At 36.9% G+C, this 15783-nt stretch overlaps 1 protein-coding gene across 1 annotated transcript in view; it reads right to left on the bottom strand.

Annotated features, from left to right (window-relative positions):
- The window catches only part of LOC119773615 (protein piccolo-like), a 41693-nt gene that overhangs the window by 16853 nt on the left and 9057 nt on the right, over window positions 1-15783 (bottom strand). Inside the window, exons 5-16 of the mRNA XM_038270672.1 lie at window positions 12801-12827; window positions 11578-11666; window positions 11387-11462; window positions 11172-11297; window positions 7325-7433; window positions 7069-7139; window positions 6734-6969; window positions 5872-5919; window positions 5617-5747; window positions 2474-2500; window positions 1949-2042; window positions 700-771 (exon numbers count right to left, since the gene is read on the bottom strand). Of these exons, the coding sequence (XP_038126600.1) occupies window positions 700-771; window positions 1949-2042; window positions 2474-2500; window positions 5617-5747; window positions 5872-5919; window positions 6734-6969; window positions 7069-7139; window positions 7325-7433; window positions 11172-11297; window positions 11387-11462; window positions 11578-11666; window positions 12801-12827 (1106 nt within the window). The remainder of the gene's footprint in view (window positions 1-699; window positions 772-1948; window positions 2043-2473; window positions 2501-5616; window positions 5748-5871; window positions 5920-6733; window positions 6970-7068; window positions 7140-7324; window positions 7434-11171; window positions 11298-11386; window positions 11463-11577; window positions 11667-12800; window positions 12828-15783) is intronic.

A 15783-nucleotide genomic window follows, 5' to 3' on the forward strand; every position in this document is an offset into this window, starting at 1 on the left:
ACAGCATACTTATCTTACCAACTTCTTCCATCACAAACAGAAATATCATGCTGCTCTTAAAATGTTTAATTGTGGGGATGGTGTGTCCAGAATAGGGTGCTGCAAGCACAACCTCCTACGGCTTTCTTACAGATTTAAGGAGTGCTTATAGTTGATAAAATGAACACTGGAGAAATATTTTTGTATTTGTATGTATTTCTGTATGTATTAGAGTGAAATCCACATTACATGTGGATTTAACAGCGGTAACTCAAGTTAATTAACACATTTCACATAAAAGTAAAGGAAAAAGGCAAAAAGTAAAGTTTGGTTAAAAGAAGAAAAACAGAAAAAAATACAAGGATTAAGCATTGAATGGGTAAAGAAAAAGAACTGCAGAAAGCCAAACAAAAAAACCTAGCTAACACCTTTTAATAGCCTCGATTCTGCATTGTACAAATACATATTTAGATAGATTTTTAATTGCCACAGTATCAAATATTGACATGACTGTTAAAAAGAAAAGAAAAAAATCATAATGCAGGAAAATAAAATAACAACATTGCTTACAGACTTTGAATAACGGTTTTGGTGAGCATTGATGAAATCATAATCTGGAGGTAATACAGCATATATAAGCATTAAGATAAATATGAAATGAAGATAACCTTTTGTTTGAGATTGAAGTTAAAAGGTAAATAAGATTCCAACACTACTTACTTCTCCGAGAAAATCATTGGAGGAGGATCTGTCATAGTCCCACACTGTTACCTCCAATGTCTTTTTCTTCAACTAAACAAGGAGAAGGAAAGAGTACAGATGGTCAGAGAATGAGATATTCTATCTCTGTAAATAAGTGTCAGGAAATAATCTGTTTCTTTATCTTAAAAAAAACAACAAAATTTGTAAATAATGTCAGGTATTACAAATTAGACCCAAGTGTATTTTATCAGCAAGGAAAGAATAAGTTATATCTTATGCGTTCGAATGAACATTTATTTGCAAACATGGATGATGATAAATTATGATCACCACCAGGCTCTGGACCATATAGGAGCTATAAGATTTCTACTTGATCAAGAAGTGCGAAAAAGAGGTTTCATTGGGGTTCTGATAACAGCCTTGAGGCAGAGCCAACAGTACTGAATCCTTCCTAAATTCATAAAAGGCTGAAACATTGCAATTTCAAAGGGGGCTAAAGCACAACGTCCTATGGCAAGGTCTCTAAGGGTGTTTATGAGTTTATGGCTGTTTGATTTCGGCAGCTGCGACCTCAGAAGGACCCTAATCTACATGAACTTGGTCCTTCAACAGCCATGAAAATAAGGAGCCTTCTTCAGCTGTCAACGCCCCTTACTCAGCGTAAGCTCTGACGCCTTGCAAGTGTTACAGTTGACTCACAAAGCAGGTAAAGAATGGACTGTTTCACAACTGTTCTGTATGCTAATTTCTTTTCTGAGAAGCTTCAGCAGCAGCAGTACCATTGTTGTGGATATCAGATTTAAAATCCCCACACAGCAGAGATGTTGGAACCTGTGCTTAAATATCAACCAAACCCATTTGCACAGGGACAGATAAAACCATTCAGTAAACCAAAAATTACGCCGGGCATATCTGACTCACTAACAATTTTAAAAATATTTTCAATGAGTTAATGTGTTATAATAAACTGCACCTACAATATTCACCACTGCTCGGCGCCATTTCCCTTTTTCCTCTGAGCACAGAGCAGCTGGCTTGCTTGGACTCACTATGAATAAGGTGACACCCTAGGCTACAGTGGATACTGCTGACCTATCTTTCCAACCAACAAGGCTGTATTTGTGGTCCCGATAAGTAGGATTTTTTTGAATCCAAAGAGGCCATGGCTCCTCTCTATGATGTAATCGGCAATGAATCTGGCCTACTGAGGACAGAGCAGATGGATTCAAACACAACATATATGTGTGAATATGCTGAGTAGGCCTACCTGTTCCAAGTGGATGTTCTTATAAATTACAGTCTGGTTCCATTCTGGGTTTGTGGTCTTCTGAGCATACTTGATCCTTCTCCTGTTATCAGCACTGATGATTCATGATATACAGGAACAAAAGTAGTCAGATTTGATAAAAACGAAAATGTTTCTCATGTTGGTCCCCAGGCAAACATACTGGAACCAACATATTCAGATCATGGATTGCATTTGCAAATGTTTGCAAAATGGTCAATACTCAGCATGATTGTAAAAACAAAAAGTTGTATTTTGAAAGTTGCTGTTGATTGAGATGCTTTCATGGAATAAAAAATGTTAAACATAAGAATTTATCGGTTTGAAAGTTGTAAGCATATAAAAGAGAGAGAAAGCAATGATGTGAGTGTTGTCACATAGAATTAAATAAAAACTATATTTGGACAAAAAACAAAGGACACAACAGAAGGATGGAAAACCACTAGGATACATTCCCAAAATAAAAAAAACACATCAACTGAAACGAAACAATCAGCACCACACTACCTTGCATTCTGGACAACCATGACTTGGCTGAGGGAGTCCAGAAGAGGATGAGGAGGGCGGATATCACAAACAAGAAAGGCAAAAAAATATGAAAAAACTGTCAGAGAAGCCCAGAGTGCACAAATAAAAAGCAGTAAAGGATAGAGAGATGAGGCAATCAATATTTTCTGCATTGTACGTCACTTGTTTTTGTCCAAATGATACATTAGGTAAGACCTACAAAATCCTGCAGTTAAATCTAAACTGCTGTGCAGATACCCTGGCAATGTTCAGTTCAGTTTATATCAGACAAATGGATTTTAAATTGTTCCTCAAACCCAAGAGGCAGAGGAGTAAAAATATTCTACATGAGCTTTCCTTTCTCTCACACTGCTTGCAGAATGAGAGTAAGTAATCTTATATAGACCTGATGGGGTCATTATCTAAAAACAGACATCATTACAGAGCAACTAAAGCTCTTATCGATCCTTTCTTGTTCTCCACATGTTCTTTGGAAGAGAGTGCAGTATATATTAGTGGAGGAGCTCTGAAAAAATAAGAACCAGCTACATAAATTAGGAAGAGAGTTTCATGACCTTTGAATGTTTTCACACTTCATGTAACCGACACAAATTACTCTATAATTTAACAAAGTTTATATATGACAGACCAAAGTAGTGCTTAATGGGAAAATCAAGGTAATTAAATGCTTATGTTTATTTTTTTTCCAACTGAATATCTAAATTTGTACCATGCTTTTGTTTTCAGCAGCCCTCAATCGATATTTTCAAGTTAAATTAAGAGCCATTGGATGTTATTATGGGTATGTGCGAGAGAGTAATGTTTGCATTGTTGCATGGTTTTGTAAAGCTATTCTGCAGATGTGATGACAAGCATCCATGCTACATGGATACAGTCTAGCAAACAATTGAAGCATTATATGCAAGATGCATTTTGTGGATACTCAGAAATTACTACTATCCAGCTCAACTTGGACATCCATGGCAACTCCAGGTTTACCTTGCAGACAAGATGATTTGAAGCAAAATTTGTGAATTCACAAACCCCCGAAAATACTTCTTGCCGAGGGATATGTTTGACCTTGATACGGAAACGCTTCGGATCAATGAAATGCAGGGGAGTATATGATGTCACCTCATCTACTAGAGGCGGAAAGCTGAAGCAAAACAAACATGGCTACACCGGTTTTAGCTGGGAAATCCTCTATTTATTTTTGAAAAATTTGCATATGGACGCAGTTTTTGCCTTTGTGGATGGGACGATGGTTATGTCCTCTCCTGACCGGATTTGGTAAGAGTTTGATTTATCAGTTAACTCTGCTAATTGTGAAACAAATGAAGTTGCTACTGTTTCTGTGATTTAGGCTGACCAGATGTCCTCTTTTTCCCGATACCTAAAAAAATGTCTGGAGGGAATTTCAAAATCATCTAGGAGTTTGGTCGACTACAGTGCAGCAGAACTGAGCTGTGAGCATCGTGACTGGTCCAGCAACTCCGGCGGACGGGGGGAGGGAGACAGCTGGAGATGGGGGAACCAAACCCGACCCGGTGATGGACCATCACCGGGTTGGATTTGGTCGCTCCAACCAACCAACTTATTTAAGGAAGTATTTCCTCTGATTTCCGCCTATATTTAGATATGAATAATTCTCAATACAGGGATTCATACTAGAGACCTTTAGGGTAGCTGTAAATAAAGCTTTTTTAATAAACCTTCTATCTAGCCAAATTACTTGAGCTGAGTTATAGACCTATTTCTAATACTCTAAAAATATACTCTCTTATCTAAAATTTTTGAGAATAGTGCTAATCAGTTCAGGAATTACTCCAAAATGACATTTTTGAAAAGTTTCATTAAGGTTTTAAACCTCATCACAGCAATGAGACAGCTCTGGTAAAAGTTACTAACAATATTCTCATGGCCTTCTATAGTGAACTTGTATCTGTACTTGTGTTACAGCTCAGAGCTACATTTGATACAGTCAATCACAAGTTAAGATAAGCTGTAATTGTTGATAGAAATAAAGGGGACAGTGCCAAGCAGGTTAAAATTCTATTTGTCTGATAGATTTCATTTTGTTTATGTTGATAATTAGTCTTCCTGAAGCTCCAGGGTGACTGGAGCTTGATAAACAGGGATCAGCGCTAGGGAAAATAATCTAAGTGAAGTTGATTATTAGTCAATTCGTATAGGAGGCATGAAAAACTTTGGAGTTTTCTTTGTTCATTGTTATTGCAAAAAAAAAAAAAAAAAAAAAAGTATATATCTTGTCTTGGGGTTATGCTGAGAAACCAATCCACTCAGGCTCAGCTTTTACTGTCTCTGACCCTATGGGCTGTCTTTCACCTTTTTTGACAAGAAAACTGTCTCAAAGCTTGTCTGCTTAACTGTTATTTTCCTAGACTGATCCATCTAGGGAGCTAGTTTACCATGGATCAGTGCTTCTAATTAATGCTCCCCTTGTATGTTTGCTTCTGTCTATTTCAAATGCCAATTGCATTAATCCAAGTTCTGCAAGAGGCTTCTTATTGTTAAAAGGGGGTTTTTGTTCTCAACTGTCACTGCATTCAGACTAAGAGTGAGGTACGGCTGTAAAGCCAATGACACAAAGCAAGAACATGTCTACTGTCAGTGCAAGCTCATCCAGGAGGTCGCAAATCCTGCAAAGTCAATGTGGCAAAGGCAATCTGCTGGCTATTTTTTTATAGAAAACTTTTAACCAATCGGATTGTGTGACTTGATTGGATTGTCTCTGTAAAGTGCCTTGCGCTAACGTGTTGAATTTGCATTATATTAATAAACTTTTTGCTCTAACGAGACCATTTTAAAAAGTTAATGGGATCCAAATGTTGATATAAAGCACTCTACATATGTAGAAAGTGTGTCGAATTCCAGCCTATACATAAAGAAAATATTTTGGATAACTTTGAATATGTAAAATCCAAATGAGTCAATAACAAAGTGAAAACGACTGCCTCATGTCCTCATGTCCTTTTCCCAAACAAGCTCAAGGGGTTAGTCAGTGTTAACCGAGCACTTACAAAGTCAGAAAATACTGGGGGAGAAAAAATAAGACAGACTTGAAATCAAAAGGAAAACACAGACAAGACCTCAGTTAAAACTGAAGCCCTTTCAGTGCTCACCCTCGCCCTGGTAGAAGGTAGACCTTCACAAAAGGGTCAGAATAACCGTCATTGTCTCGGGGGGCCAAGTTCCTGGCTTGTAGGACGTGTACAAACAAGTTTCCCAGATTTCTGTCATAGTTAATCTGGAGCTGCGGGGAAAAGAATGAGGAAAAGTGGTGTGAATAATACTACTTCACATTTTTTATTACTTTGATCTTAGAAAAGTAAAATACAAATATTAATGATAATTTGTTTTCAAGATATGTTTACTACCTGAATTTCTCCAGTGATGGGATGAGGTATTTTCATCACCTCTCCTGTCTAAAAAACCCAGAAAAAACAGGGAGGCAAAGGTTAATAACATTATTATTTAAACAAAAATACACATTCAAAAAAACTTGACTCTCTACAAAAGGCTATATAGTAGGATCTGAACAGCTTGCCTTCATTTTCAGAACAACACAATCCGCTCTTGAACAAAACATCCTGAAGGAGAATACACAGCTATCGATTCATGGCCTTAAGTCAAAGTATACCTGTCATGCAGGAGGCAAATGGGATTTAGATCTGAAAAACTTTACTAACCCCAGATTTACTTGCAGTTAGACACATAAATTAAAGAGATTAATATTTTATTGTCAAAGACATATCGAGAATGCCATCACTGAATGGCTTCAGAAAAACACAAAAAGAAGGTTTTAGTGGCGTCTGAACTTAGGTCTATCTCAGTTGCTGTAATGTGACTATAAACTTACGGTGAAAAGCTTTCTAATACTGTTTGATTAAACATTTTTGAAAAATGTGAAAGACAGTCATTGCAAACACCAGATGGCAGTTAATATCATCAAAGGTAGCACAACTCGTTTTTCAAACAAGTTTTTTTATCTAAAAAAATAAGCCATTATTTGAAAACAATATTTTGTGCTATTATTCAGGGAATCCTCATCTGATATGAATATTTTATTTGATGATTTCAAACATTTATTTGAAATGAAAGAAAAATTAAGTAATAATTTAGCGAACAAATACATGGTAATGTGGATTTAGGGCCTTTTTTGCATTTTCTCATGATGACTGACAAAAATAAATCAGATTGTATTGCCGCTTTGAGCAGTCTTTTAAAGATGTGAGTTACCTTGTAGCGCTGTTTCTTGTTGATGGCAGGGGATGCTGGCTGGCCAGGGCTTGGGACTCCACTGGAGGCTGCTGACCCAGGGCCTGAGTGAAGGAGGGCAGAACGTTCCAATGCAGTGAGAATCCCCAAGCTCCCAGACCCTGTTCCTGCTATGTCAGGAGTTTGCTGCTGGGACACCTTTTGGAGCTCAGCAGCTAACTGTTTAGGATCCACGCCGGGGGATCGCTGGCCACCTGATGAGAAAATTATTCCACATAACCTAAGTTGTGTAGTATTCTTTAGTTTAGACTAGACATACATGCAGATATAGAGTATCCATAAATCTTTATGCATACCAGCCCTAATTTTGACATGGTCCTCTAGAGCCTGAGGATGCTCCGGGTCAGACAGCATATTAAGGTCACTGCTTGGAATCCAAGAGAAAAATACGATATTACAATTGGTGGACCTTAGTTTATAACTCACATGACACCGACAGGTCAAGGGGTGAGAAATAAAATGACGAGGGGGAGAGATCGTGATCAAAGGTACAATGTCGCCTTACTGCTACAATATATGAGTACAAATGAGGCACTGCTAGATGTTACTCACAGTCTCACACAGAGCTCTGCCTCAGCACAGGGCTTGGCCATAATGCACTGCACTTCTTCATAGGTCTTCCCAGTTAAAGGAACTCCATTCCACTCCAACACCTGCATTCCTACAAGAGAATCAAGAAATGTGAAAGAAATTAGTGTGTTTCTCAGTTTACATTTAAGCTTTGTTCTGAGTTTTTTTTGTGTGTGCAAACTATACAGAAATGTTTTTTGGCTATAGAATGTTCAGTTTCACTGTGACCCAAGAAAAAGCAAGGTAATAGAAAGTTGATGCTTGAATTTGTTTGTTTTACATAAAAGTACTGCATTAGTTTAGTTAATTTGGTAGAAAAAAACATTGTTTTTATTCAGTACTGTACATTAAGCTTTTGTGCTTTGGTTTTCTTTAAAATCTATATTTTAAGTATTTTCTTGTTATTTTTCTGTGATCGTTTCAGTCTAGCCATAATAATACTTGTTATTGTGTTAGTTTATTAGTTTATAAATAATTTCTGCTCTTTATGAATTTGAATGAAGTGTATGTAGTGCTGTTGCTAACTCATTTCCCATTGGAGAGGACTTTCTGTGTCTTTAAGTTAAACTTCTTTTCTTTATAATCCTTTCTTGTTCAACTGCCCTGTCTTCTGCCTCAACTGCTCCAAATTACCTCTGGTTAGCTCCACTTGTTAGTGTTTCATTTTCCAGCCCTGTCTCAGTGTTTATGTAATGATCTGCCCTGATAGCTCACCTTAATTATTCATACCTTTCACCTGCTTAACTCTGTCTGGCTCCTAATTGTCACTCATCTCATCCACATGCCGTTCTTCCTTATATTGGGCCCAGTTCCAGCAATCGAGGCCAGATCATTGTTTGTTCCCTTTTTGCCTTCTGTTAGTGTCCTGTCTGTCAGTTTTGTTTTTAGGTTTATTTCCAAGGTTCATGTCCCTGTTCCAGTGAGGAGTTTATTCTCAAGCCAGTGTCCTCAGTTGAGTTATTCCGTAACCAGTGGTAAGAGCGTTTCCCTAGTGATTTTGTTTTCCTGATTCCATACCCATCCACCCACTGGATCCGTCTGTCCCTGCATGATCTGTTCACCTGAACCACAATTGGACTGCTGCTGGATTCTGCCTGTCTGTGCGTTTGTGTCTGAGCTAGATGCTCAACACAAGGGACTCTGAACCTGCCCTCCCGCTCTGATAGATTCCTTGAACCCGGATCTGTCCGTTCCTGTGTGGATCAGAACCCCTGACTGGACTGCGGACTCCTGGATTCCAGAACTACTCAAGTCTGATCTTAATCTCTGTCCTGGATCGGAGTCCTGCTTGCACACTGGGGTTGCTGGATCAGGGACGCTCTGGACGGCTCAGGGCCGCATCTCGTTGGCAGCGCATCGGCATAGACTGAAACCAGGTAAGTGACTTACTGTGATAATCATCTCCTGTTCAGACGATCGTTTTAACTTACCTGTGTTTCTCCCTAAACCAGAATTTAGCAGCCCGATTCAGTTCTGTTTCAGTTTGTTAGTTTTTAACAAAAATGTTTTGAACTTTCCTACTGACTGTCTCACCTTGAATACTGGGTCTATCTGTCCCGTTTATGACAGTTTAACCTCACTGGGTCACTTTGTTTACCACATGATTGTCCCTTCCCTCTGCCTGTTTCTCTCATGTTTGTTATGTGTCCTTTTTCTATTGTGTCAACATAAGTCCTATTTATTTTATTGTTAAATGCAGTTAATCTTATCCCCCTGCTTCTGGTTCTTTGTACCCACATTTGGCTCTATCTAAAGCTACAATAATGAAAAAGGTGAATATAAAATAAAAGACAATCCCCCCTTAAAACCTAAATGAAACTAATTCTGCTCATACACATTATTCGTGTAATAAGCTATTGCATGACTATACAAATGGCAGTAATGACCTGTTACACAAATTCAAAGAAACATAGTCAAACTTTAGATCAAAATGTATCCTTTGTGTTATCTTTGGTGGTGTTTTGAATATTCTACAACTACAGACAAATGCTTTCAGATTTCATCAGACTGGCATCTAAGAGACATGTTCTATTTTGATAAAAAGTAGTGCTATAATAGTTTTTTTTCCTTAAATATTTTAAATCTGGCAATACTCACTTTTTCCATCTTTATAATAAGCCAAATTTTATCCAGTAAATTATAGGCTACATAACCACTGCTATATTTAATGGTCCATAAGTGATCATGATGGTTTATAGGGCTCAGAACATCAGTGATTGTAATTTCAGGTGAATTAAAGAACAAATAAATAGGCATCTCCAGGGTTCAATCTGAGCATTTTTCAGTGCTGTCAGGATATTTGTGAAGCTAAATTCAGTCTAATGACTCACACAGCGTACTAATGTGGGGGAGAATTCTTCCACATTTTAATGAGACATACCTGGGAATTAGACAAGCCCAGCAAAAAACATGGATACAATAACTGCTTCAACAGAGGCTGGGACAGATTTAATCATATGGTATTTTTAGATGCAATGTCCCTCAAAAAAATGCATGTCAACCTGAATCTGTGAAGTCCAGCCAAATATCACGATACAGTCAATTGGACCATGTTTACCAGTTCGATGGTATTTTTTTTAAAGCTTCTGAAATTAAATAATTTCCCTCTACTGTACTACAGGTACAGATTTCCACTCATATTTAAGAAAGGTAGCAGTTACATTTGTGTGATATATATTTAGTGTTTGAATTGTAAACACACATATAATGAAACATCTAAGGAAAAAAATTTTGTAATAAATAATCGGAAAAATCCATAAAAAATCAGTAGGTGTGAAAACTTAAGTCTATTTAACATAATACAGAGGCTTTAGGTTAAATGCATGTAAATCTATACAGTGTATACATTTTCCAAAAATGCATCCTAAAATGTAGTTATCATCCATGGTCACTAGATAAGCAGATATATCCCAGAATACTTTGCTGGGAGAGCTCTCCTGGCAAAGCATAATGGAATTTGATGTGGCCGCGCAAGAACCGTGCATGGAGGCAGAGTTAAATAACCAACAATGAGCTAAAAGTACTGATCATCTGACCCAACTCTCAGTTAGCTGAGTTTACTATGAACTACACTATATAGTCCCTTCTTAATATAGTGATTGAGGTATTTAAGGGTTAGGGCAGACTCTTGGACAAATGGTGTAAAACACTTTGCATCACATGAGAATCATAACATTGATTGACCTTTTAGATATATCCAACAAATGTGTAATAACTTAGCTTATCTGTTGTTAAAACTCAAGATGATGTAGGAGCTCTATTATCCTACAGCATTGTATCGTCAGATATGCAATAGTATCCTAGAGGCAAAGGTATTCCTTAAAGAACAGAATATTATTCATTACTCATCTTTGTAATGGATGTTTGTATCTTCATTTAAAGGACAGGCTGGAAGGAGAATGAGCTGCTCAGGGTTTACAACTAATTTTTCTTCACGTTATGAGTGAATAAAAACCACAAAACTCTAAATATAACTGAAATTGTATTTGTTTCAGTGAGAAAATACAATCTTGCAACAGGGGTCAGTTCTACACATGCGAAGTCCTAAAGTTTTGGTTTATATCATTGCCATTTAAAGATAACGTGTTTTAAAAATATATACAGTACTAGCAAATGTACTGAAGTTTGCATGGTACAAATGAAAAATGTTAAACAGTTAAATACCATTGATCTCTTTATTGGGGGGGGGGCTTAACTGTTCAGAATTTGCCTATATGCACTTGTAAATACTGGATTCTAATCCTGTTCTATCGGTTGAAAAGCTTTATAGTTGCCCTTGACGTTGGCCTGCTCAGGCCTTAAGGCTCTTTTTACACATATACAGACTTACCCTCAACAATTTTCCCTGTTTGTTCAGCCATGCCTCCTGGAATAACCTTTGCAATGTAGGTTCCAATCTCTCCTCGACTGCCTGGAATCTCCTTACCACCCACCACACGGAGTCCAAGTCCGTTACCTGATATAAGAAAGAGATTGTAATAACAAAAACATGCAACTGATAAAACCAATCTAACAATACATGCTGTTTATACATTTGTGCTTTACCTGAGACGCTGTTGTCTGTCATGTCTCTCTTAAGCTTAATGCGAGTGTGAGGGAAGGTGTATGGAACCAACTTCATCTGAAACAGATTTTATGCATTTTATTTTAAAAGAAACACTTTTAAAATAAATAATGTATGGTTTGCTAAAAAATTCTAGTCAACTTTATACAAGAATCCAAAGTTTGAACCACACCTGTCTCCTATCTAACATGTGTCCACTCTGAGGCTGTCCTTCTCTTGGCTTATCAAACCAGTCTGTGTCCTCCCTCCGCAGGTGGTAGGCTGAAGTAGAGAAAGGTTTCAAAATTATATCATATTCAAACTCCAAGCTTGTAAAAATAAGTTTAATAGTTGGATAAATCTGTCTTATCAGTCAAAGATCAACAGAGGAATCATGTTTAAAATTATTTTATTTAAATTATTTTTTTCATTTTTATAGAGGTTATTTGCACACCAACCCCCATTTTCTAAAATGAAGGAAGATCTCTGATCTTTTCTCTCTAGAACTGCTAAAGCAATGCTGCACTTTGTCTCATTTAATCTAAAATGACTATTAGTGTAATCAAATTATAATTTAAAATACTCTACTAAATAATTTGTCATTAAATGCTTGCTTTACAAATCTAAAAATAAAAAAAGGGTTCCTAAAATAGTGATTGCTTTGAGTCTTAGTTATGACTTAATACATTTTCTTCCATCTGCTGGGTTAAGAATGCAAATCCTTATAACTATGACATGTCTGTATTATGTTGACATAATCCTGAGGAACTCAGATGGTAATGTTCTCTAAATCCCTCCTAAACCCAACTAATAGGCACTTAATACTTTTTAAGCATAAGGAAAATTTGTGAGATTTTGCAGGTATTACAGTTATCATTTTTCAACCCAGAAAATCCTGATATATTTGTAGAGGAAAACAGGTTGGTTAAACACACTATGCCTAAACATCATATATGATCAGAGATCCTATTCAACGAAGCAGGTGCAGCAGTAATGATGACTGCGAATGAACTGCTGCATGTCTTGGAGAAAAAAGCAGTGGGTAACACTTTAAACAAGATTTTGTGGACACTTATAACATATAACGCATGATTTCGCCATTAGTTTTCTTTTTTTTTCTTTTTTGTGCATGAGCATGATTACAAGAAATGAGTCAGAATGTTTACTTAACCACAGAGCGGACATTCCTGGGAAAAAAAAAAAGGTGTACAGTTCATTCAAAAATAAAACTAAAATGTCAGAAACCACAGGTATGCTAAATGATATGCACTATATACTAGCGAGAGGGTGGTTCATTCCAGCATGAGTCTGGTATGTTTAAAGAATCAGCCAGAGAAGTGGACCATTCAGAATTATGATGTGCAGCATGGAGTCACAGTCTCTACGCAACTACATGGAATTCAAATGCTGTCTCACCTTCTATATTCCAGTTTGGGCCTCCGGCTGGGGTACAAAGTTATATGTTTTTTTTTCAGAATTCTTTTCACAATATATTTTCTTATCTCAACAAAAGCTTGCTATGGTAAATATCTGTATTGAGAGTATAGTTGGTCAAAACATGCATTCAAAAAATGATACAATAAGAAACATGCTTGAAATTACTCCTAATACAGTGCCTTGCCAAAAAAACTGAAACCCCTATAAATGTTCAACATACAGTATTTGCCATTTTTCAACCACAAATCTGTTTTTAGGGAATGGGGGATATAGGTGATACACAGCAGGGAAGTGTATTGTTCCTAAGGTCAGGAATAAAATTACACAAGATTGTCCTTTTTTTTTCTAGAAAATTTTTTTTAAATAGTTTTGCCAGCTTTAATATGCAAGCCAGCTAGTTAAAATTTTGAAAAACCACAGTATGCATTAGTCTATGTTTCCATCGGCTACACATCTTTGTTTATGGTTGTTGGAAGATGACCTTCTGCCCTGTCTCAAGACTTTTGCAAGACTATTTTTTCTTTTTTTTCCCCCTAGATTGCTCCATCCGTTTACTCTGATCAGCTTTATTTCTATGACAGAAGAAAATTGTTTCTACTGCATGATGCTGCCCATCTTTGACACTGGGGAAGGAGTGTTATATGTACTGCACAGTGTTTTTCTGTACATAGAATTTTGCATCTTGAATATGGCTTCCAAATTTAGACTCAGCTGGCAGAGAGGGGTTTCTTCAACATATTTCTGGAATTTATCAAATTGATTGTTGCAAACCTCATATTGCAATTGTTGTGATTATTAAGTACACAGATAAACCTCTAAACTGAGTGAAAGTTCGTTCTTTTTTGGTTAATAGTTTCTCCATCCTGCATTATGTTTCTTTACAGCTCTTCCGGAGTTATAAATGGTCTTTGTCTGGTTATATTTTTCCATTGTCAGTTTAAATACAAAAGAAAAAAAGTATTGTCCCTCAGTTTGGAAAGTCTGGTATACCTGCATCAAAGAGGCAGGCAAATGAAATGATGTAGACTTTGCAAAATAAGAGAGCTGGAATGGGCTCAGGAGGACAGGCATGTTTTTCGAAGGTTTGCAAACAGTGGGAGTTGTTGCATAAATGGCATCCTGGTTAAGTATTTCTTTCTAAATTCTCTAACCAATACAGTTTGCAAACAATTGATGCTCAACTGTTCAAATCTCTTTGCTAGCTCACAAAATGGCACCCTGTGTGGTGAGCCAATTCAAAATTGGCCTCTGTTAACAGTTCTAATACACTGTTTATATTTTCAGATGATGGCTTGTACTGTGCTCTGGAAGAAATGAAAAGCTCTGGAATATTGTTTTATAACCTGTCTTGAACTTCTTCAAAAAACGACATAATTTATGTTTCATTAAGGGTTACTGAGCAGCTAAATAAATATTTTTGAGATACTTTTTATATTATTTAAAACATTCTGAAAACCTTTTGTGAATTTTCTTCCTCTAGTTCTTCGATTACTGCATTGTCTCTGACCTAAAATCCCATTGAAATACATAGAAGTAGAGATAAACACTTTACCAAAGTATTTTGTGCTTTTGCTAATGCCCCTGTCACACCTTGACCATTTAGACCAGTGTATGCCTGACATACTAAAAATCTGGCAAAAATGCTGGCATACGTTGGATAAGTTATGGGTACGTTTTGTGTAAGTTCTGAGCATGCTGAAGTACGCGGAAGCACGCTAAAACACCTTGCACATGTCAACATACAGCGACTATGTCTAGAAATGTTGAGCATGCTCAACATTTCCCAACATATGCCCAGAGATGGCAAAAGTACTCACTTTCCATACTTGAGTAAAAGTACAGATACTTGTGTTAAAAAATACTCTGGTAAAAGTGGAAGTACTGATTAAACTTCTTCACTCAAGTAAAAGTAACAAAGTACAGGCTTGTAAATTTACTTAAAGTATAAAAGTAAAAGTAGAAACCACTTTTTTCATGCCGTTGCCTACATTTTAAATGGATGTCTGCCAATAGAACTAGATCTCCGTTGTGTTCATTTTCAATCATCTCGTCGTCCATGCTACTATGCTAACGCCACCGCCACCAAGCTGCAATGATTTGCCGCGAATGAATACCGCCGAATCTGTCGATTCATCTTGTAGTGGTGCGTCAAATGCAACGTAGATTCCCATCCAATTAGATTGAATTTGGTATTGATGACGTGAAAAATAATAACGGTAACTCCATTGAAATGATTCAAAACTAAAGTAACGAGCCAATTTTTTAAAATGTAAGGAGTAGAAAGTACAGATATTTGTGTAAAAATGTAAGGAGTAGAAGTAAAAAGTCGCCATAAATATAAGTAGTAAAGTAAAGTAAAAATATCAGAAAAATATACTTGAGTACAGTAACGAAGTATTTATACTTTGTTACTTCCCATCTCTGCATATGCCAGCATATGCCGTACATGGGCCATAAGTTGCAGGTAAATTATCTGATCATTAACATACAATTAGTGTAAGTTATTCATAAGTCATGGTGTCCAGCTTTTCCAAAACCTATGAGTAACTTGTGCATAACTTATGCGTAACTCATCAAGAACTTATCTCCAACGCATATCAACGTATTTGACGTGTTCCAGATGACTGCTGAACGTGCTTCTAACTTACAGCTACTGTATAATGGCATATACTGTAGGCAGTGTTTGGTAAAAAAAAAAAGGAGGTTCCTAGGAGGAAACCGTCAGTACTCCTCCAGACTGCATCCACATCATATGGTGAGCGAGATGGTGAGTGTGATGGGTCCTCCCTGCGGCCAACAAACTTCCTATCAGACGTTACGCTGAATCTGCAGCAACTGCAAACCTTCTATCTTTCTTTCTCTTTTTATGTATCCTTTTTTTTGGTGGGCTGTAAACAGCAGCTAGGTTAAACCCCAAACAAAGAAATATTTTTATGCAGGCCGGGCACCTCCGGGCACATCG

Source organism: Cyprinodon tularosa, unplaced genomic scaffold (assembly GCF_016077235.1).
Source record: "Cyprinodon tularosa strain WSP-4 unplaced genomic scaffold, ASM1607723v1 ctg771, whole genome shotgun sequence".
In the NCBI taxonomy this organism is placed as follows: domain Eukaryota; kingdom Metazoa; phylum Chordata; class Actinopteri; order Cyprinodontiformes; family Cyprinodontidae; genus Cyprinodon; species Cyprinodon tularosa.